The sequence below is a fragment of the Bufo gargarizans genome, chromosome 3 (assembly GCF_014858855.1).
Source record: "Bufo gargarizans isolate SCDJY-AF-19 chromosome 3, ASM1485885v1, whole genome shotgun sequence".
Lineage (NCBI taxonomy): Eukaryota > Metazoa > Chordata > Amphibia > Anura > Bufonidae > Bufo > Bufo gargarizans.
Window position 1 is genome coordinate 412,559,981 of NC_058082.1, and position 23,173 is coordinate 412,583,153.

General features: G+C 43.2%; 1 protein-coding gene across 3 annotated transcripts in view; it reads left to right on the forward strand.

Moving 5' to 3' along the window:
* Positions 1-1,388: 1,388 nt before the first annotated feature.
* LOC122933398 (serine/threonine-protein kinase 38) overlaps positions 1,389-23,173 on the forward strand; it is a 66,602-nt gene continuing 44,817 nt past the window's right edge. Inside the window, exons 1-3 of one of the 3 annotated variants that reach the window (XM_044288370.1) lie at positions 1,389-1,453; positions 12,697-12,832; positions 21,214-21,265. In XM_044288370.1, the coding sequence (XP_044144305.1) occupies positions 12,702-12,832; positions 21,214-21,265 (183 nt within the window). In that variant the 5' untranslated portion in view covers positions 1,389-1,453; positions 12,697-12,701. The other 2 variants (XM_044288371.1, XM_044288369.1) reach the window with 2 other exon arrangements.

Here is a 23,173-nt window from a genome sequence, read left to right on the forward strand (position 1 = left end):
ATATTAGGCTATCACTTCATTATTTGGTGCAATTTGGACCTTAAATTATCTATAATGCCATTAATTACGTGATAATATTTAAATTTATATTAAAGAGCAAGAGGAAAAAAATTGTCCCAGGGGCTCCACATACTGTAAAAAAATAAAGGAACTTACACTCACCTAACCTGATCCCCAGCTAATGCAGTTTTGACAGTCAGTAATTATGCTTTGGGCAGAGTTAGGCCTCTTTCACACTACCGTATTTTTTTTTTCCGTTTTGCGTGCCGTTTTTTGCGTTCCGTATACGGAACCATTCATTTCAATGGGTCCGCAAAAAAAAATTGAATGTACTCCGTATGCGTTCTGTTTCCGCATCTCCGTTCCGTGCAAAGATAGAACATGTCCTATATTTGGCCGCAAATAATGTTCCGTGGCTCAATTAAAGTCAATGGGTCCGCAAAAGAAATGGAATGCATCCGGAAATGCATCCGTATCCGTTCCGTCTTTTGCGGAACCATCTATTGAAAATGTTATGCCCAGCCCAATTTGTTCTATGTAATTACTGTATACGCCATACGGAAAAAAGGAACCGAAACGGAAACAAAAAAACGGAACAACGGATCTGTGAAAAACGGACCGCAAAACACTGAAATAGCCATTCGGTAGTGTGAAAGAGGCCTTAGAAGTATGGCCTAGTATGAAAACAGGGCCTTGATGCGCGCCGCACATGTTGTCCCTCTTTGGGTACTTTCACACTAGCGTTATTCTCTTCCGGTATTGAGTTCTGTCCTAGGAGCTCAATAACGGAAGAAAAAATGCTTCAGTTTTATCCTAATGCATTCTGAATGGAAAGCAATCCGTTCAGTATGCATCAATTCAGTCCCTCTTACGGTATTTACCACAACACTTGCCGAAACACATTCATTTCCATTGAAATACATTAATGCCGGATTCGGTACCTAGTGTTCTGGCAAAACGGATCCGGTTTCCTGGTCTGCGCATACGCAGACCTTTAAAAATGCTAAAAAATAAATAAATACCAGATTTGTTTTTTTCAGATGACACCGGAGAGACGGATCCGGAATTTCAATGCATTTGTCAGACGGATCCGCACCTGGAACCGTTTACAAATGATATCTATTTGCAACGGAACTGCCTGCGGATCCTCACAACGCAAGTGTGAAAGTTGGGAGGTATGTGAACGGGTTAAGAAAACCCTACATAACACACTCGTTACGAATACAGTCGTGTACACGAAGCCTGAAATGTTGTTCACATTCAGGTTTGTTCACATTTCAGCATAGCATGCATGCGTTTTTCTGCGCGCGCTCACCCGACTATACCTAGTACTCAGGAGAAAACGAAATGAAACTTCGACAGCCCAGAGCCTGACTCCTCCCACACATGTGACAGGTCACATGATCATGACATCACCAAAGGTCCTTGAGCTCAGCAGGATCTAGCATCTACGGTAAGTTTTGGGAAGCTGGGCCGGTGAGTACAAGACAGGTGTAGACCCCGGAGTATGCTGTGCCCTTTGTGAATCCGGTACAGGGGAGGCGTATACCTGTACAATGGCTGGCCGCCGGGCGGGACGTGAGCAGCCAGTGCCAGTTTCTGGAATACTGTTTGTTACAGTCACCCCTTAGACGTTATGGTTTGTTCTATAAAGGCAAGGACTTTGAAGTATGGACTGATCCAAAAAAGCGCTATATGGGGGAGGCTAATAACTGGGTTTCTAAGTAATGATAGCACTTTAGTGTGAAGCCTGGATCTAGTAAGTGTAGCTAGCCACAGGCAGGGTGGCAGTGTGACCAGTGTTAGGGCGCTGCTTGTAAAGCTTGTGCTCTGTTATAACGATGTTTCTTTGTTTAACTACCAAGTGCTTGCTGCTTTCTCATGGCCTGTATATCTTCACACCCCAGGGCAGTGATCTGTAACCTGTGGCTCCAAAACTACAACTCCCAGTGTGCCCTAAGGGCTGGTGTCTGGGACTTGTAGTGTCACAACACCTGGATGGCCTCAGGTCCCTGATCACTGCAGTTTTGTCAGTGTGTAATATGTGTATTGTATCCATAAAGTGACACAAATATGGCCTCAAAAGGGAGTGTATTGGACTCCGTTCAGACCTGGTATTTATGCCATCCTCTACAAGCCCAGCGTAGAGATCTCTGCCATCCAGATGCATACAAGACCCACTGATGCTTCTCCCATGCCCATTGTGCCTAATGGGGACAATGATTGAACTGGATTATGAGTGTTGAAGGGGTTCTCCGGGCTTTGGTCAAAATCCTCCTGGGTGCGGACCTGTCTCGGGAACATAGTCTCCTGAGGACTGGATGCAGGCTCTTCCACTCAGGTCAGCACCAGATGTAGTCCTGAGTCTTCCTGTTCAGCTGCATGTACAGCAGAGGTCAGCAACCTCCGGCACTCCAGGTGTTGTGGAACTACATCTCCCATTATGCACACTCACTTGGCTGTTGTCTAAACTTTCACACAAGTGGAAGGAGCATGCTGGGAGTGCCGATGGTTGCTGATCCCGGATTTACAGTATGCAGGAACACATCTGGTCGGGACCCAGCTGCCAGTCCCGGTGGTCACGTGAGCACACTATTTTTCCCCAAACCCCTTTTAAGTAGTAGTCCGGCCTAGAAGCTGAAAATTCCTGTGGTCCTAACGTGTGGCCCATAACAAAACAAAAAACCACACACCAGGAAGTGGCCTTGTCCCGTGACCACTGCAGTGAGTTCCAGTCCTTAGTGGTCACCAGTGATGGCCAGTTTGCAATGTTCGCCAGCGAACACATGCGGGCTGCCATCTTAACTCACAAGTCCGGCGATGCACAGGTAAGCCCTTACCTGTGCCGCGAGCAGGTCTGAAACCAATGCGGTCACTGGGAGTGGGCAGTTCCGAGAACAGCCCGATGAAGGCCCCCGGCGGCTGTTCTCGGAACTGCCTGCTCCCGGTGACCGCATTTGTTTCAGACCTGCTCGCGGCACAGGTAAGGGCTTACCTGTGCATCGCCGGACTTGTTAGTTAAGATGGCAGCCCGCATGTGTTCGCTGGCGAACACTGCAAACTGGCCATCACTGGTGGTCACACCTGCTTGAACGCTATGGCGCTGTGACCTATCATTCAAGCAGATGTGGCCACTGAGGACCAAACGAGCCACACGTTAGGACCATGAGGATTGTTGGCTCCTAGGCTGGACAACTCCTTTCAAGCCTCATGCACATGACCGTGTCCATGTTTCCATCAGATACTTTCCATGTGCGCTGTGCATTTTTCTCACTCCCATCAATATAACTGACTGTTCTCATGTGCGATACGGGCCAGAATAATATATGAAGCGGATGTACGGATCTTTTTTTTTTTTTTTTTTGTGGACCCATAAATAAACGTGTGTTATCCGCAAACAATGTAGATGCAAAATACGGTCTTGTGCATGAGGCCTAGAGCTCGTATAAGATCCAGTCCTGAAGTAGGAGTGAAATAAAAACAAACAATATAAAGAATTTTTTTTAAAAGCTATCACACTGCTCAATCACCAGAACAGATAAAACGTAAAAAAATGAATATACACAGAGTGCATATGAAGTATGGGGGCGCCAAAGAAATGCCAATCCTAGGTGTGTTAGCTAGTGAAGAATTACAATAAATCCCCTTCCTCAGGAGCAAGATATACAAGCTTCTACATCTTTCTCCTGAGGAAGGGGATTTATTTACATCCCCGAAACGCGTCGAGCTCATTTTAATTGGAATAAAGTAACCTTCTGATGCTACATCCTGTGAGGTCCCTGTTTTACCACTCTGGGATAAGGAATCCATTACATCTGTCAAGCCATCTCGGTAAGGGTACGAGTGTATTGAGTTTATCTCGTACTTCGCTCCCTGGTAAAGTAAGTGGTTAATATACCATTTCAAAACCAGTTTATCTAGCTCACTCAGAAGTAGGTAGATTTTATCTTTTACTTTGTAATTCTTCACTAGCTAATACACCTAGGATTGGCATTTCTTTGGTGCCCCCCACACTTCATATGCCCTCTGTGTATATTCCTTTAAGTTTTATCTAGCTCTATATTGACAGTTCACCCGTTTGGCGCAGCCTTAGGCCGCATTTACACATACGTGGATTTTCACGGACCACAGTCTGTGAAAACCCGGCCTGCCACCCTGCTGAGTGCACAAGCGCACGGCGTCCTTGGTTGCTATGACACCGTGCGCTTCGTGCCGCCACCACTACATCAACTAGTTCTTTCTATAGTTGTGCTGAGCTGCAGAATGAAGTTAAAGGGGTTGTCCTATCTTTGTATTTATGGCTTATCTAAAGGACGTGTGTGAGTCCCACCACTGGGATATGCCATGAATGTCCAGATGGGCATACCCCTTTATCATATCATTTATATTGTACAGTGAAGTCCCCAAGATTAGGCTACTTCTGCCCCCCCCCCCCAAAAAAAATGGCTTTTTGGAAGACAGAAAAAGTTATGGCCCCTTGGAATACGATGATGGGGGGGGGGAACATAAAACACTGTGGTGCCCTGAGGGCCAAAACAGGCCTTGTTCACATTTCCGTGTCTATTTCATGTCTGTGAAAAAATCAGGCCGTGTGACACCCATTAGGATCCGTGTGTCCATTTTTTACCCTCTGTGTGTCATCCATATTTCACGGATGCTGCTCATCTGAAAATCAATTTCCAGAGCATCTCCTATCGGTGGTCAGTGAAAAACGGACACGACAAGGATGCTATTGTAGAATTCAATAGGTGTGTTTGGTCCACATCACGGACCAAAGTAGTGCATGTCTCTGTTATTTTTTATTTTTTTACTGACCCGCAATCAGTAATAAAATACTGATATGTGCACAGACATATTAAAATAAATGGGTACGTGTGCTGTCCGCATTTTCCACATCAGTGGAAATGTGAATGAGGCCTTCGAGGGGATTCTCTGATAGAAGAGTATAGCGTGCTCATAAAAACAATACCTTTATTATACATTATTGGGTAAATGGAGCAGAAAACTGCTCATATAGTGATCAAGACTTAACACTGTTTGGTTTAACCCTGGGTTCACACCTGAGCGTTTTACAGCGCGTTCCTACGCGCTGTAAAACGCACAACAAGGAGAAACCAATGCTTCCCTATGGGAATGGTTCTCACCTGGGCATTTTACAGCGCGTACGATCGCGCTGTAAAACGCCCGACGCTCAAAAAAGTTCTTGAGCTTCTTTGGGGCGTTTTGTCGCGCGTTCCCGTACATAGACTTTTGTGTGTTCGCTTGTCTCTGTATGCGCGATTGTAAACGCCAGTACAATCGCGCATACAGAGCGCTCCATCGCGAACGCTCAGGTGTGAACCCAGGGTTAGTCTTTTTTTTCAAAAAAACTCCTACTCAGATTAGGATGCCACAACACAACACGGCCACATCAGCTCCCTCCTATTATTATTCAAACAAGACAGTGGGATTATCCTGCGCAGCTATCCACCTACTGACAGGATTTAATATCCTCACACTCCCACTGATCAGCAATAGGAGCTAAGTATCAGATATTTATACCTCTTATATCATTTTTTGTATTATTCTTTTCTTTTGCCCTACAAAATAGGGTTTGTCTATCACCCCCTGATGATCTGCCGGGCGCAGATGAAACGCGTCGGGGTCCGTTTCATTAATATTTATTTTTCCAACCTGTTATTATCTATATAGGTAGGGTCTTTTTAGGTTAACTATAGTCATAGGTACGGGGACAGGGTATCTCTACCTTCTGGGGATATCCCTGGGCTGAGGGCCTAGGTTGTCAGGGATATCTAGGGAGAGTGAATCCCCTCCCGCCTGATACCCCTCATTACCTGTCCATGGATCTAATACCTGGTTGACTGTAGATTTCCTTCTATCAGGTTACTTAATAGTGTTGTGGCATCCTAATCTGAGTAGGAGTTTTTTGAAAAAAAGACTTAAACCAAACAGTGTTAAGTCTTGATCACTATATGAGCAGTTTTCTGCTCCATTTACCCAATAATGTATAATAAAGGTATTGTTTTTATGAGCACGCTATACTCTTCTAGATACGCTTAATACTAAAGACGTGTTGACTGTCGATTATATCATACTTATTTTCTTTTCTGAACGGAATTCTCTGATAGTTTGTAAAATTAAAAAAGATATATATATATATATATATATATATATATAATATATATATATATATAATGAGGCAGCACTTCCAGCTTTTGGTGATAGGGCAACGACCAAACTTTATTCCCAGCAACGTTTCGGCCTACTCAATGAGGCCTTTGTCAAGCTATACAACAGTGCTTACTATGGGGTATATATACCCACAATTCATTACAAACTCAGTGCAATCAGTGAAAACACATGTTAACAATAAGATCACATGATCAGCAAACATCACATCATCACATGACTTTCTGTGTGTACTACTTATTCACATCAAAATAGTAATATATATATATATTACTACCGCCACTCCAATCCCTGCTTGGCCTGCAGCGGCCCAGTGGGCCAGCGACTGTAGGAACTGCATATGTAACGTAATCAGTTATTTTGCTGATGAGATAGACTTCAGGTTCGGATACTTTTTAGGCCTCTTGCACACGACTGTATGGCTTTTTCAGTATTTTGCAATCCGCAAAAAATTCAGATGACGTCCGTGTGCATTCTGTTTTTTGCGGAAGGGAACAACTGGTCCCTGATAGAACAGTACTATCCTTATCCGTTATGTGGACAATAATAAGACATGTTCTATCTTTGAACAGAAATACAGAAACGGAAGGCATACGGAGTACCTTCCGTTTATTTTGGGGCGGATCCATTGAAATGAATGGTTCTGTATATGGAACGCAAAAAAAAACTGAACGGAAACAGAAAAAAAACGTTTGTGTGCAAGAGGCCTGAGGCCTCTTGCACACAAACTTTTTAGTTCAGTTTTTTTAGGCCTAAGGCCTCTCCCACACAAAATTTTTTATTTTTTTATTTACGTCCCGTTTTTTGTGTTCCGTATACGGACCCATTCATTTCAAAGCCATACGGTCGTGTGCAAAAGGGCTTAAAGAGAGACTGTTAGGCTACATGCACACGAACGTATTTTGTTTCCTTGTCCGGTCCTTTTTTTTTTTTTTGTTTGTTTTTTGGCGGATAGGATGCGGACCAATTCATTTCAATCCGTGTGCTGTCCGCATCAGTATGTCCGTTCCGTAGCTCTGCAAAAAAAAATAGAACATGTCCTATTCTTGTCCGTTTTAGGCATTGTTACAATGGATCTTCAAAAAACAATAACATACGGATGACATCCGTTTTTTATTTGCGGACCGCAAAACACATATGGTTATGTGCATGTAGCCTTAACTGAACTAGAGCTATACTTCAAAGGAAGGTTTATATCTTATAAAATAATAATAGGTAGTATATACATATAGCAATATAATCTAATATATAAAGCTGATTGTATGTATGTGTGTATGTCCGCTAAAGGAATCTGCACCGTCGCATTTACAATCACGAAATTTGGCACACGGGTACATCAGGTGTCGGAAAGGTTCTAAAATAAATTGAGTATAGCCCAGTCCATGGGTTTTAACTCAGTCTGTGACAATTGAAGCCGATGATGGAGTATGTTTTAAAGCTTTTTTTGTGTTCTTTACGTCCCACCACACGCTTCAGGTGGATGAAATAAAACCAACAATTTGGACTATTGTCGGTCCGGCACCTCTTTAAAATAACCATTGCCGAATAAAACCACTGAGATCCTCTGCTAAAGCAAAATCCATTTTTCTAAACCCTATACCTTACATAGTTGTCTGTATATTAAGAAATATACACATATTCTCAACTCAACATATAATCAACTGGTAATAATTCTTCAAGCAAAAACAAACCGATATATTTAGCAATTTACACTTCATAGTGGTCATCTTCATTCTTCACACACTAAACAAACAATGGCAAACAATTGTCTTCCAATAGACTTGGATGGCCTTTGTCATGTTCCTTTTTAGTTCCTTTTTTTAAGTTTTAGTTCTAATCAGAACATAATGTGGTGTAAGAGAAAAACACATTTTCTTTACTATAAACCTTTCAACCACTAACATCAGTCTAATCAGATGTCCGTAATTATTATAAGCTGTTTGTTTATATTTTTTAGACGGCTGGGCAGATGCTTTCACCTAGCAGTGTTCCCGGTGATGTCGCCGGCACTGATGGGCGGACTTTAGCACTGCCCTAGCCGTTTTACAGACTAGGGCAGCGCTAAAGCCCGCCCAATAGTGTCGGTGACGTCACCGGGCTCACTGCTAAGCAGAAGCCTCCCCCTAGCATTCTTTGTGGAGAGCCCGGGACGTTACCGGATCTCCAGAAAAAAGCCTTTGCTGTGCGTGATTCAGCACACGGCAAAGGAGTGCTCATATCAGAGGGGCTGCCTGGGTGAAAACGGGGATATGTCCGGGTCCAGCTCTGAACCCGAACAACGCCTTTTACTTTATATAATACAAAATGTAGTCCAAATGATCAGAAACTACATCTTCACGCTTTATCAGTGTGGGACCAGACTGGCATGTAATATATTTTGCTAAGTATCCAAAAAACACTAGATATGACTGGTATACAGTTATAGCCAGAGAACCGTTGCAGAGGAATTGCTGATAATAGCTGAGTAAAATGGGACATCACAGCACAATGGAATTTTTAGTGAGTTTGAGCACGGGCATCCGTTTTCACGGACGATGGGTGTGTTTGGTCCACATCACGGACTGAAGCTGTGTATGCCTCAGTTTTGTTTCAGTGGAAAACCACTGATTTCTGAATAAGCATATTCAAGTCAATGGGGTAAACTTCAAAAAAAAAACTGGGGTAATGGAAAACCCAAAGCAACCAGATTCTACATTTCATTTTCCAACAGAGCGCTGAAAAATGAAAGGTGGAATCTGATTGGTTGCTTTGGGTTTTCCTTTACACCAGTTCTGAGAAATCTCCCCCAGTGTATCCATGTGCTGTCCATGGACGGCACTCATCCAGACTAAACTGACGTGTAATAGAGGCCTTAGACACGTAGGACAGACCACGGTTTTGGCAGTACTTATTTTTGAGTTTCAAGGTGTATGATGCCTTCCTGTGCTTGGTCGTGACTTCTTTTACTGCACGACAGGCCTGTCCGGGGTTGTGTGAAGGAGGAGAAGCATGTAAATGCATGTACTGTGCGTTGACATTTTGTGTGTTGCCAGTATTATGAGTGCTTTGTTATTGTTTTTCGGCAATGATTAACTGAGCGGTAGGCCGAGGCACGGCACAAACATTTACTTTAGCTATTGCTGACCTGTGAGGAATGCTACTGGGCTCTAGCACTGAGCTGCATGTTTCCTTTAGGTGCACCCGTATACCAGCATGCACGTACATGAAAGGAACACGCACACACCTAGAAATAATGAACATGGGGTCTCCGCACATATCCCCTTGGAATCATAAAAAGGCTTCATACACTTGATCCTATTACAGCTCCATTCCGCTGCTCTATGGTCCAGACATGTCTGTAATTGTATTCCCCATCCTACATTGTGGATCATCGCAGTCTGGGGGGGCTCGTAGGCAGTCTCTTCAGTCAGTTCTGCTAGTGTCAGACTGTGCAAAGACTAGGAGAACGGTAAAACATTTCTAGGAGAAGTAATAGAGGAACCGATGAACCAGCTTTATGAGCAAAGTATTTGCTGTATCGGGCAAGGCAGGTACTAATGTTATCTTATGCAGATTTCCACACCTGTGTAACACTGTACCTTTTGTTTCTGGGTTTTCCACAGTCAGAGGCAGATCATGGCCATAATCTGGACCCCCCTCCCCCACCTTCCTGCACTTCAAGTTAGGCTACTTTCACACTAGCGTTATTCTTTTCCGGCATAGAGTTCCGTCCTTAGGGCTCTATACTGGAAAAGAACTGATCAGGCATATCCCCATGCATTCTGAATGGAGAGCAATCCGTTCAGGATGTCTTCAGTTCAGTCTTTTTGCCTTTTCAGGATGGAGATAATACCGCAGCATGCTGCGGTACTATCTCCATCCAAAATTCCGGTACACAAGCCGGATCCAGGATTTTTTTCCCATTGACCTGCATTAATGCCGGATCCGGCCCCGAGTGTTCCAGAAAAACGGATCTGTTTTACGGTCTGTGCATGCTTAGACTGCAGAAAAAGTGCAAAAAAATAAATGCTGACTCAGTTTTTCCGGATGACACTGGAGAGACAGATCCGGCATTTCAATGCATTTGTATCCGCATCCTGATCCGTCTGACAAATGCCTTCAGTTTGGATACGTTTTGAAGGATCCAGCGACGGAACTGCCTGCCGGAATCCTCTGCCGCAAGTGTGAAAGTAGCCTTAACTGAACAAATAAAAAGCATAGTCGACATTGCCTACCTATTCAGTTGTGGTGTGAACAGAGCCTTTCATTCAATATGCATAATGGATCAGCCTCACATTTTGGCTTTTATCAAGCCTTTATAAAAAAAATTACACATTTGGGTCTGAATTCACACTTGTGATTATTATTATTTTGTGTGGTGCTGTGAATCTGCTACGTGTTTTTTTTTTTTTTTAAGCAGTCTGTGGACGAGATTAAAGGGACACTCCTTGTCTCTGCATGAGCTTACGTCTACAAAATTATACCGGAAGAGTTATAACTCATCATCATACCGTGCACTCCTGCAAAACCAGCAGTGTCCATAACGGGAATGGCACACGGAGCGTGATTCCTGCACAGGGACCCGCTCGTTCACATTTCTGTCAAGCAGGTCCGGCACTCTCCGGCAGAGAACAACCTGCCAGATTTTGCCAGATCCGACATTGCCGCATTCTCTAGTTCACCGCTGGATCCTTATTGACTGTAATGAGGTCCGGCAGTGATCCGGCCACTGTCATATATGGCGGATCTCGGCAGGACAAAAACCGTTGCACACACATTTTTTTTTTTTTGTACATTTGACAGCTGCCGTTTGTGCAGGATCTGCTTGACGAAGATGTGAACGAGGCCTAAAGTGTGATGCTCTAAGCCACTCATGCCCATAATGATGGGCGGATTGAGAAAGTCAAGTGAAGCTGACATTAAGAGCCTGGACAGGAAGTAGAATACGTGGCGTTACGTCCAGAAAACCATAAAAAAAATTTGAGGATTTACACATAGGCTGTTAATATGTAATAAAAAAATGTTTATGGGGTGTCCCTTTAAGTAAAATCTCATCACTTTGCTGTAAAATGCTGTGGATTTTCCTCACAAAATTATGCAACAAAAAATCTGCGGTGTATTTGCTACGTGTGAACATGCCATTAGCGTTCGACTACAGTGTGCAACATTTTTGTGTTTCGACAACAAACAAAATTTTCATGCGTGGCTACTTACGAGACTCTGCTGACGGCCATTGCAATCGATCGTTCTTGCTAGTTTTTCAAACGGCAGTTGGATGACATCGTCGACTCCTGAAAAGTCTTCTCTCATGTGTATGGCCAGCAGAAGTGCTGCGTGTTTGCATCAGATTCTAAAAGGTGAAGCCTGCAGCGAAAATCCGCAGCACAAACTGATTCCGCAGAGCACTTCAAACTATGTGCAGGTTTCATTGCAGAAAAGTTACACTGTGTGGACGCTCTCTAAGCCTGGGATGCCCAACCTGCGGCCCTCCAGCTGTTGCAAAACTGGTAGTTGTAGTTTTGCAACCGCTGGAGGGCTGCAGGTTGGGCATCGCTGCTCTAAGCTAAAGACTGGACACCTGATTCTGCAATACTGAAAGATTCTGATGAAAGCATCTGCTGCCTTTGGTCTGTCCTCATTATAAGCTTAGGTGCGTTCAGGGTACGGCCACACCTTCAGGTTGTTTTATGCATATTTTTTTTCCAAAATCAGGTGTGGATAATAAAAGGAGAGAAATTAAAAAGGACAAATAGTTTATTTGAATCAATAGGACTCTCTTGACCTCAGCAGAGGAGAGCCTATGGGTAAGGCTACTTTCACACTGCCGTTTAGGGGTCCGCCTGTGAGATCAGTTTCAAGGATCTCACAAGCGGGCCCCAAACGGATCAGTGCAGCCCCAATGCATTCTGAATGGATAAGGATCCGTTCAGAATGCATCAGTTTGGCTCCGTTCCGCCTCCATTCCGCTCTGGAGGCGGACACATTGGTGTCCACCTGGCGGTGCGGAGCCAAACGGATCTGTCCTGGGTTACAATGGAAGTCAATGGGGACGGATCCGTTTACATTGACAATATATTGCTGCAATTGTAAACGGATCCGTTCCCCATTGACTTTCAATGTAAAGTCAGGACAGATCCGTCTGCGTACACTTAGATTTTTTTTTTTTTAACTAAGTGTATGCAGACGGATCCGTACCGAACGGATCCATCTTTTGCATTTATAGGTACGGATCCGCACCTAACGCAGGTGTGAAAGTAGCCTACGTTTGGCATGCATTATGTTTCCCAGGAGTGATTAGAGCTGGGGCCTACCGATATTTGCTCTGGTGTTCATATTTCTATACACAAATATTCCCTCATTACTGTAGCCTAATGATGGCAGCGTTCCAGTGTATGAGCTCTGTGTTGAGCAACGCAGACAGTGTGGTAATATCGTGCTCGGTTCTCTCTTGTCTTCTCAGCGTGTGACAATTTAATTTGTAACCTGTCTAAGGAAAGTATAACTTTAGGCCAAATTTCTCCTTTACAGCAGATATGGCTATGACTGAGCAGACTCCATGTTTCCCTATGAGCAACCACACAAAGGAGCGTGTTACCATGACCAAGATGACGCTGGAAAACTTCTACAGTAACCTCATCGCCCAGCATGAAGAGCGAGAGCTCCGGTATGTGGTGCATTCAGCCTATGTATGTGTGATGTGATAAATCGGTCCTTATATGTAACAATAATTAAAGGGGTTTTCTGGGACTTTAAAGGGCATCTGTCAGTAGATTTCTGCCTAGGACACTGGCTAACCTTTGCATGTGCGCTTGGCAGCTGAAGGCATCTGTGTTGGTCCCATGTTCATATGTGTCATATTGCTGAGAAAAATAATGTTTTACTATATACAAATGAGCGTTTGGGAGCAACAGGGGCGTTACCATTACTCCTAGAGGCTCCGCTGTCTCTGCAACTGCCAGGCCTTTTGTACTTTCATTGGCAGGACCAGGCAGTGAAAATGTCATCAGGTCTGGCCCTGACTTCTCCTAAAGTCAATTAAAGTGCAGAGCGTGTGGAAATTGCACAGAGAGCAGAGCCTCTAGGTCTAACGGCAACACCCCCATTGCTCTTAGAGGTTCATTTGCATATATTAAAACATAATTGTTTTCAGCAATGCGGACACATATGAACATGGGACCAGCACGGATGCCTTCAGCTGCCAACAGGTCATCCGGTTTTATAGCTACACATCTGGTGATACATGCCTTTTAATACTGATAGCCTCTTATTAGGGCAGTCCAGTGTGAGATTGGTGAGGGTCTGACTCCCGGAATCCCCACTGATCAGCAGAATGGAAGGGTAGCTTCACTCTAGTTTGGTCACCACAACCAACTTTTTTTTTTTTTTTTTTGTATGTCGACCTCGCTGTGCTTGTTTTTTTTGCAGAACAAGTTGTACTTTTTAATGGCACCATTGAATGAACTATATTGCAAAAAAATATATATATATTTTGTGTGGTGGAATGGAAAAAAATACACACTATTCTGCCATTTTGGGGGGTAGGTTAGTTTTTATGGCATTCACTATCCGGTAGAAGTGGCATGCTGATTTTATTCTATGGGTCAGTACAATTACGGTGATACCACATTTATGTCGTTTTTGATTACTACTAATATATTAAAAAACTTTTTTTTTTTTTTACAAAATAAAGTTCCAGGCTGCAGTAGCAACCGCTCAGCGCCCACAGTTTTATGAGATGGGGAGGCTGCAGCATCTAGGGAGTTAGGCCCCTGTCTCAAGCGTGACGGATTAGGTCCGGATGCGTTCAGGGTGCGGTCAGTGAAACTCGCACCATTTTGCAAGCAAGTTCAGTCTGTTTTGTCTGCGATTGTGTTCAGTTGTTCAGTTTTTTCCGCTCGGGTGCAATGCGTTTTGATGCGTTCTTCACACACTTGGTTGCGGATGCAATGCTTTTTTCATGCAGCCCCATTCACTTCTATGGGTCCAGGGCTGAATATAGAACATGCTGTGATTTTCACGCAACGCAGAAGAGATGCGTGAAAAACAACGCTCATGTACACAGACCCATTGAAATGAATGGGTCAGGATTCAGTGTGAGTGCAATGTGTTCACGTCACGCATTGCACCCACGCGGAAAACTCGCTCATGTGAAAAGGGCCTTAATGACCAGGATCAGGGTTCTCTCCAATCCTAGTCGTTGGTGTTAGCCGGCACCTGAGGCCTTTCCATATTTCTCTTGGGCTTTCCCACTGTACAGCAGATGTCGCCATGGTTTAACCCCTTAAAGGGGTTGTCCGAGTTATTTTTTTGTTCTTTGTATGTTTCTAACTAATCAAATGTAACAGCTTTACCATGCACTTACTGCATCTGTAGTTGCTCCTTTCTCAGATTTCACTCCCTGCTCTGATAATGTTTCGTGCACAAAGCCTGAGAGAGCAGTAATGAGTCTATACACCAGAAGTCGCCGTGCTGGCCACGCCCCCCTGCACTGCCTCATTGCTCTCTCCCTGGATTCTTAACCCCTTTCAGGAGCACAGACTCATGGCTCAAGGCTTTACTGAGTAGCTGCAAGCAGTGAGGAGACAAATGCTGGGCACAGGAGCTGACAGATGAGTTCTGCAGAGCATTGCACAACAGTTAGGGGGAAGATCCTGTGTGTATCAGCACTGTCATTATACAGCTGGGACCTGTAGTCCTACACATACAACATGCTGCTGAGTATCCCAGTAGTCAGACATGTCACTCAGGGCAGACTTATTCACTCCCTTTGCAGGGGCAGAGGTTGTTGTTATTGCAGGTAAAGAGAGGGCTAGAAGAGAACCAGAGAAATGAGGAAATAGATTTTATTTTATTTTATTTTTTTACCTAAAACTTGCTTAGCTCAGTTATATATTGCTGCCTATCAGATTTACAGTGCTATAAAAAAAAAAAAATCATAACTCAGACAACCCCTTTTTTCTTCCTTTTTTTTTTTTTTTCTTCTTTTCATTTTTGAATTTTCCACCCCACATTCCTGTAGCCATAACTTTTTAACCCCTTAACCTAGGGGTGTCAAACTCAAATACACAGTGGGCCAAAATGTAAAACTTGAACAAAGTCGCGGGCCAGCATTGAACAAATTAACCTTTTAACATGGACCCAAACAAGATTTGCTGTAACATTGAATATGGAACAAGCATATTCATTTATTAAATAAGATTTAAATAATAATAAATAATAATAATTTTTAAAATAACAATAATAAAATCAATCAACCATTCAAGCCCATGTCTTGGAGTAGCAAGAAAAAGTGCATAAAGAAAACATTCACTATTGCTCAGTTTGCTGCACACTGATCTAATCTGATGTGCCCAAGCCAGATACCTGGCATCTCTTCTTGGATGATAGTTCATCAATGTCTGGGCTCAGGCTTTGAGCTGAGGAAATCCTCAGTATCGAGCGAAGGTGTTCATCAGTCAGACGTCTCCTGTGAGATGTTTTGGTCATCTTCATCGAGGAGAAAAGTTGCTCACATAGATAAGTGCTGCCGAACATGGAGAGCATCTGAGCAGCTTGGTTCACCTGCACAGTTCTCTTCCTGCATCTTCTCCCGGACCCTGCCCACCAGTCCACTTGTTTTACCGCACATCGCTGGCGCACCATCTGTCGTTAGTCCCACGAGTTTATCCCACCACAGCTTTATTTCAGTTACGCATTTGGAAACCTCCTCAAAGATTTCCTTTCCTGTGGTTGTGCCATGCATTGATTTGAATCCCAATAGCTCCTCCGTAACACAGATATTTGAGTCCCCTCCACGGATGAAGACTGACAGCTGAGCAGTATCAGATGCGTCGCTGCTCTCATCCACAGCAAGGGAGAATGCAACGAAATCTTTTCCCTTTTCCAAAAGCTGGTCATACAGATTGGTGGCAAGATCACATGTGCGATCAGCTACTGTGTTTCTGCTCAGGCTCACTTTGAAAAGGCTTGCTTTTTCTCTGGGCACACGATGTCACAGACTTTCAACATGCACTTTTTCACAAACTCTCCCTCATTAAAGGGCCGGGCTGATTTTGCGATCTCTACTGCTACACTATAACTAGCTTTTACAGCAGCCTCACTTTGTGATGTGGCTTTTTTGAACATATTCTGTTGTGAAACCAAACTTCTTTTCATCTCCTCCACTTTCTGTCTCTTTTGAGTCATGTCCAGGTCCTTGTACTTGTCATGGTGTTTTGTTTCATAGTGTCGTCGAATGTTGTACTCCTTAGTTATAGCCACGTTGACTCCACAAATCAGACAAACAGGTCTGTCTTTTACATATGTAAACAGATATTCTGTCTCCCACCTGTCCAGAAAGTTCCTGTTGTCTGCCTTTTCTTTTTGCCATTTTTGGGAAGGGGTTTCACAGTGACAGTTGTAGCTTGAGATCGCTATGACTTCTGTCACACAGGAGAGGGCGTTTCTGGGACCTGTCCTTATTGACGCGCAAGGCATTATGGGATTTGTAGTATTAGCGATGAATGAATGCGCTGTATAATACCGGCGGGCTAGCTCTAGTAGTCATTTGGTATAGCCTCACTGGCCAAATATAATTACACTGCGATCCCATGTAACAGGCCCCAAAGGGGGCTAATGGTTATAAAAAAAATAATAATATATACTATATACCGTATTTTCCGCTTTATAAGACGCACCCCAGATTTTAGAGGAGAATAAGAAAAAAATATTTTTCCTAAGATCATACCCCCATAAATATCAGGACATCACATCAGAACACCAGATCAGGACATTATATCAGACCCCCATAACAGCCCTCCATGTCATACCCCCATCAGACCTCAAATCAGCCCTTTATTTCTGACCCCATCAGACCTCAGAATAAAATAAAAAGCTCCTCTTCATCTCCGGCAGAAGTCGTGCTCCCCTGTCTTCTCCGGCCCGCGCTGCACTGTCACCTGACAGCGTGCCGCATCAGGTCATAGTGGGCGCACTACGTCCTGATGCTGTATAGGGTCAGGACAGTGCAGCGCTGGCCCCAGCAAAGAAGACCAGTGATGGTGAGTACCGGAACCACTTGCAGCGCTTCTTCCCAGCTCCTGGCACCTAATGCATACCAGTGAGCGCTTTGCATAATGGAAGCACTCACTGGTATTCACTTTCTAAGACGCACAGCCATTTTCCTCCCACTTTTTTTGGGGGGGGGGGTGCGTCTAATACAGCGAAAAATGCGTTATATTAAAAGTTGAAATCACCCCCCCTTTCCCAATTTTACATATAAAATATATAAACAATAAAAAAAAAAAATATTAGGTATCGCCGCATCCAAAAATGTCTGAACCATTAAAAAATGTTTTTTTTTAAACGCTGTAACGGGAAAAAAACGTGATTTGCCTTTTTTATTTTTTTCATCCTGTCCCACCCAAAAATTTAATAACAGTGATCAAAAAGTCTTACATACTACAAAAATTGTACCAATAAAAACTACAGTTTGTTACGCAAAAAACACACCCTCATACAGCTCTGTAGACCGAAATATAGAAAAGTTATGGTTGTCAGAATATGGTGATGCAAAGATGATTTTGATTTTTTTTTCCAAAGGTTTTTATTGTTTTAAAAGTAGTAAAACCAAAAAAAAAACTATTCAAGTTTGGTATTGCCGCATTTGTATTTAGCCGCAGAATAAGGACGTCCGGTCATTTTTAGTACATTGTGAACGCTCTGATGTCAAAACCCCAAAAACCTTGCCGGAATGCATTTTTTTTCTTTTCAATTTTGCCCCACACAGATTTTTTTTCCCATTTTCTAATACAAGACATGGTAAATTAAATGGTGGCATTAAAAATGCATCGGTCCTGCAAAAAATAAACCCTCATATAACTATGTGAACGGAATAATAAAAAATTTATGTCTATTGGAAAATGGGGAGGAAAAATCTAAAAAGCATTTTTTAATGGCACCATTTAATTTACCATGTCTTGTATTGGAAAAAAAAAATTAGGTTTTGAAAAAAATGCTATATGAATTTTAATTGTGTAAACTGCTCCTAAAGGCCGCTTTACACTGGCCAAGCATTGGCCAGATAATCGCTAATGAACGTTCCTACGAGCAATCTGCCTGTTTAAAGGGGCCACGGAAATCTCATTCAGTCAGTAATAAGATTGTTTATGTGGTCTAATTCGGCTTTTGCCGGCAGAAGATCGTGCTATCTTAAAGGGAGTCTTTCAGCTCCATATTGCCATATAAAGGTGAAACTCGAAAAATTAGAATATCGTGCAAAAGTCCATTTATTTCAGTAATGCAAATTTAAAAGTAATTCCATTAATAAAGCTTAAAATTAGAATTTTGTGAAAAGGCTCAATATTCTAGGCTCAAAGTCTCACACTCTAGTCAGCTAATTAATCTATATCCCCTGAGCAAAGGGGACCTCAAAATTGTGACTTTGGGGTTTCATAAGCTGTAAGCCATAATCATCCAAATTATAACAGATAAAGAGGCTTGGAACATCTTGCTTTGCATGTACTGAGTCTATCTCATGTTAGTTTCATCTTTTAAGCTGCATTACTGAAATAAATGAACTTTGCACGATATTCTAATTTTTCGAGTTTCACCTGTACAGTGCTTACATTGTCCTATAGCACACCTATACATGAATGTTATGGTACCTTTTGTCTTTTTCTTTACACTTGCTGAAGCTGCAAAAACAAAGTTTAATTCATATGCAATTGAGCACTCGAAAGTGCCCAGGGTTAGGGCCCAGGCTGCTCTGCCTTTTTTCATTGTTTCCCTGCCCCAGCCTCTGCCCGCCCTCATATTCCCCTGCCGAGATCCCGCGCCTGCACACTGCCTCACATTTGCATATGAATTGAACTTCCTGCTGGTGCAAGTGTAAAGAAAAAGACAAAGGTACCATTACATTCATGTATAGATGTGCTACAGGACAATGTAAGCGCTGTATATGGCCATATGGAGGTGACAGACTCCCTTTAACAGCCTCTGCTGTCGGCAAACAATGATTGTGTATGGGGATGAGCTGGGAGAAATAAGTCATAGTTATGTTCTGCTGACACTAGCACATCAGCCAGCTACATAACGATTTTTTTGATGACCGATACCCTTTAAATCCAGGCAGCAATAAAACCGCTGTGTTGCGAGTGAATGGGGTGTTAGGCTAGTTTCGCATCTGCGGCAACAATTACAGCAGCCTGCCTCTGGATCTAGCACGGCTGGATGCAACCAGAATGCCCGCCGTCCACATTAACTATAAATGGGTCCAGCGGAGATTAGGCCGCGATCCAGCAGAAAATGCTGAGATTTGGCCAGACGGAAATTGCTGCAAGCTGCAGTTTGTGTTTGGCTGATTCCCGACATTCTCTGCCGGAAACTGGGGTCCGGATCACAATTCTGCAGACGTTAAAGTAACCTAGCATACCCTATTCAAGTCTGGGTAGACTATTGACCATGCTATAGTTTTTGTTTGTTTTTTAATCCTCTGCATGTTCATTCATGTGGATTCTGTACAGAGAAGCAATCCCTGAAAATACAATACTCTACACCAGGGATCAGCAACCTTCGGCACTCCAGCTGCTGTGAAACTACAACTCCCAGCATGCAAACATGCTCAGCTGTTCTCACAACTCCCATAGAAGTGAAGGGAGCATTCTGGGAGTTGTAGTTTCAGAACATCTGGAGTGCCGGAGGTTGCTGATCCCTGCTCTACACTGATCTTTCTTGTGTCAAAATAGGGATAAACACTCCAGAGATGGCATTTAATTCATTGTGGCCTGAGAAACTTCATAGGGGCATTGATGGTACTTTTCAGCAGAAGTATGATTGTATTGTGGGAAACGGCTTTGTGTTCATGGCCACCACCCAAACAGTTGGATTGTCTGATCGTGGCCACATCTTTGTGTATGGACTTTTAGCGCCTGTCTCTTTTGCATTAGCCGATGTGAAGTACTTAAAATAGGCCCCAGAGAATGCCGCAGTGCGGGTCTCTGGGGCCGATTTCTTCTGGATTTTTGCTGTTGATTACAGCCTTGCATACTTTGGGATCTGTAATGGAAATTTTCCGCCATGTCTGAACAGTACAATTCTGTCTCGAAAAATCCACCATGGAATTCGTGGCAGAAATCCGAGGCTGACCCATGTATTTAAAATTTTTCAGTAGGGCTTGCTAAGCATAGCCCCATTAACACTAGCTAAGCCAGTTTTTCCACCTGTTTCTGCATGGCACAAACTTCTTGTTGACAAAAATGGGAGGTGGATTTCCTCAATTAAAGGGGTTTTCTCACTTCAGCAAATAGCATTTATCATGTAGGCAAAGTTAATACAAGGCACTTGGGGCCGATGCGCAAGTAACCTATGATGCTGTGCGATCCCGTGCGCACAATGTATGCAGCTCCGGGACATATGGCCCGCTCACGGACCGTATGTCTCGGAGGGCATACGGTCGTGTGCATGAGCCCTTACTAATGTATTGTTATTATCCATTTTGCTTCCTTTGTGGCTTGATTTTTCTGTTACATTATACACTTCTCATTTCCATGGTTACGACCACCCTGCAATCCAGCAGCGGTGGTCGCGCTAGCACCCTATAGGAAAAAGCGTCAGCCTCTCTGGTGGCTTGGACTGTGGGAGTTCACATGGTTGTGCGTGCGCAGCAGCTCCTCTCCCAGGCACCTCATGTCTGCGCTGCAGTGGTTGCCATAACCGCTGGAAACGAGCTGTGTATAATGCGATGGGAATTTTTTTTATCAAGCCAGCAATATAAATTATAACAATACATTAGTAAGTGCCTGGTATTAATTTTGCCTGCATGATAAATGCTATTTACTGAAGTGAGACAGCCCCTTTAAATCGCACTGAAATCTGCATGGAATATCCGCCATGGAAACCTACCTTACTGCCTTGCTGACTGTTATCGGAAGGATTGGATTTCTGCAAGTTATGCCGTTTGTGACTTATTTTATCTTAGGTGAAATATTATTTTGTAAATTGTCTTCTCAAACTGTGGGACAAAGTTTCTGCACCGGTTTTTTACGCTACTATTGCTTCTGTTTTTAGACAGAAGAGGCTAGAAAAAGTCATGGAGGAAGAAGGCCTCCGAGATGAAGAGGTAAATGTATAGCAACAGCATTGACTTCATTATAACTGACTGTGATAAAATCTGTATCCCAGAAACAGTGACCCGCATGGCAAAAGGGTCTTCTCACTGTGATAAAAATCATCATGCTCGTCTCTCTGCATTAAAATTCATCCAGTTCTCAGACTGCATTTGTCAACACATGTTTAGACTTAAGTTGTGTCCACTCACAACTAACTTTTTTGCATCTAAAATAAAAAAAATGAAGCAAATTTGCAAATAATATGATTAAAAAAAACTGCTTTTTATTTTTCTACAGTATCTATGTGGTGGTCCGATCCTGCTGTCACACTCCTGTGTCATCTCTCCCCTACTTACTAGCATAGATTTGGTAAATTGGCTAGAAGTAAGGTATGGATGGGAGAGTATGACTGACTGCAGAATCAGACTTTTAATTGAGATTATTTGCACTATTTTAAAAACCAAAACCTTTCTTGCACTTTTGATATACACAAATAATACCAGAAATACAAAAATATAAAAAATTGTTAAATTTATTTCCCATTTATATAGAGAAAGTTAATACAAGGCACTTACTAATGTATTGTTATTATCCATATTGCTTCCTTTGCTGGCTATACACGGCTCGTATCCAGGAGTTACGCCCACCCTGCAAACCAGCAGTGGTGGCCATGCTTGCACACTATAACAAAAAAAAAAACTACCAGCCTATGTTCATTCCTATGGCCCCGGCCAGCACTTTTTTCTATAGTTTGCAAGCACGGCCACCACTCATGGATAGCAGGGTGGTCATAACCATGGAAAAGAGCAGTGTATAATGTGATGGGAAAATAAACCCAGACAGCAAAGGAAGCAATATGGACAATCACAATACATTAGTAATATTAACCTTTACACTATTATATGATAAATGGCATTTGCTGAAGTGAGACTACCCCTTTAAGTTAGAAATTAAAACGGAGCCTGAAGCTGGTCATTGAGACATTTATCAGTAGATTGTTTTTGCACACAGATTATTCTGGTAACATCTAGTCTTGGGGTAAATTTATCATGAAGGGAATTCAGTTCGTTTTGCAGGAGCCTTTATTGCTGTAATTTCCGCCAAATTGATGAAATGTTGCACAAGGTTTGATATATTTGGTGGATCTTTAAGTCTAACACTTCTGTCTTGATGGTAATGCATGTTTTACTCCTGCCTTTCCAATAGTAAGATGACGACAGTCTTTGCGACTTTAAAAATTAGCAGTTGATAAATCTGGCATTCGTTCCATGCTTTGGGGACTGCAATTTGCGGTCCATAATGCACGGGCAACCTCCGTGCGGCCGCCGGGACAGATCCAGACCCATTCAACTTGAATGTGTCGGCATCCGTCCGTTCCGCAAAAATATAGAGCAAGTTCTGTATTTTTGCGGGACGGAAGTACAGAACGGAACCCACAAAAGCACTCCGTAGTGTTCCGTTCCGTGCTTCAGTTCCGCATCTCTGGATTTGCGGACCCATTCAAGTTGATGGGTCCGCATCCGTGATGCGGAATGCACATGGAATGGTGCTCGTGTATTGCGCATCCGCAGTACGGCAACAGTACACCTAAGTTCACGTGCAGGAGGCCTAAAACCGACGAGGCACCATGCCTGCTGTCCCAGTCACTTCTCAAAAGGGAGTGAGTGGAGTAACAATGCATAATGTTGATGCAGACAAGTCCAAAAACCTGTTCTGCAACTTTTTAAAGCCAGAATTGTAAAGCGCGGGGCTTGACAAATTTCCCCCTTAATTTTTTGTGTTTGGCTACACAGATTGTCGGCAGATATTGCCAAATTTTGCTTGATCTGCAGATTGCTATCTCCTGTATGGCTGCCCATGCACATTAGGCCGAATGCACATGGCTGTGTTCCACGGCCGAGTGCGGGCCGTGAAAACCC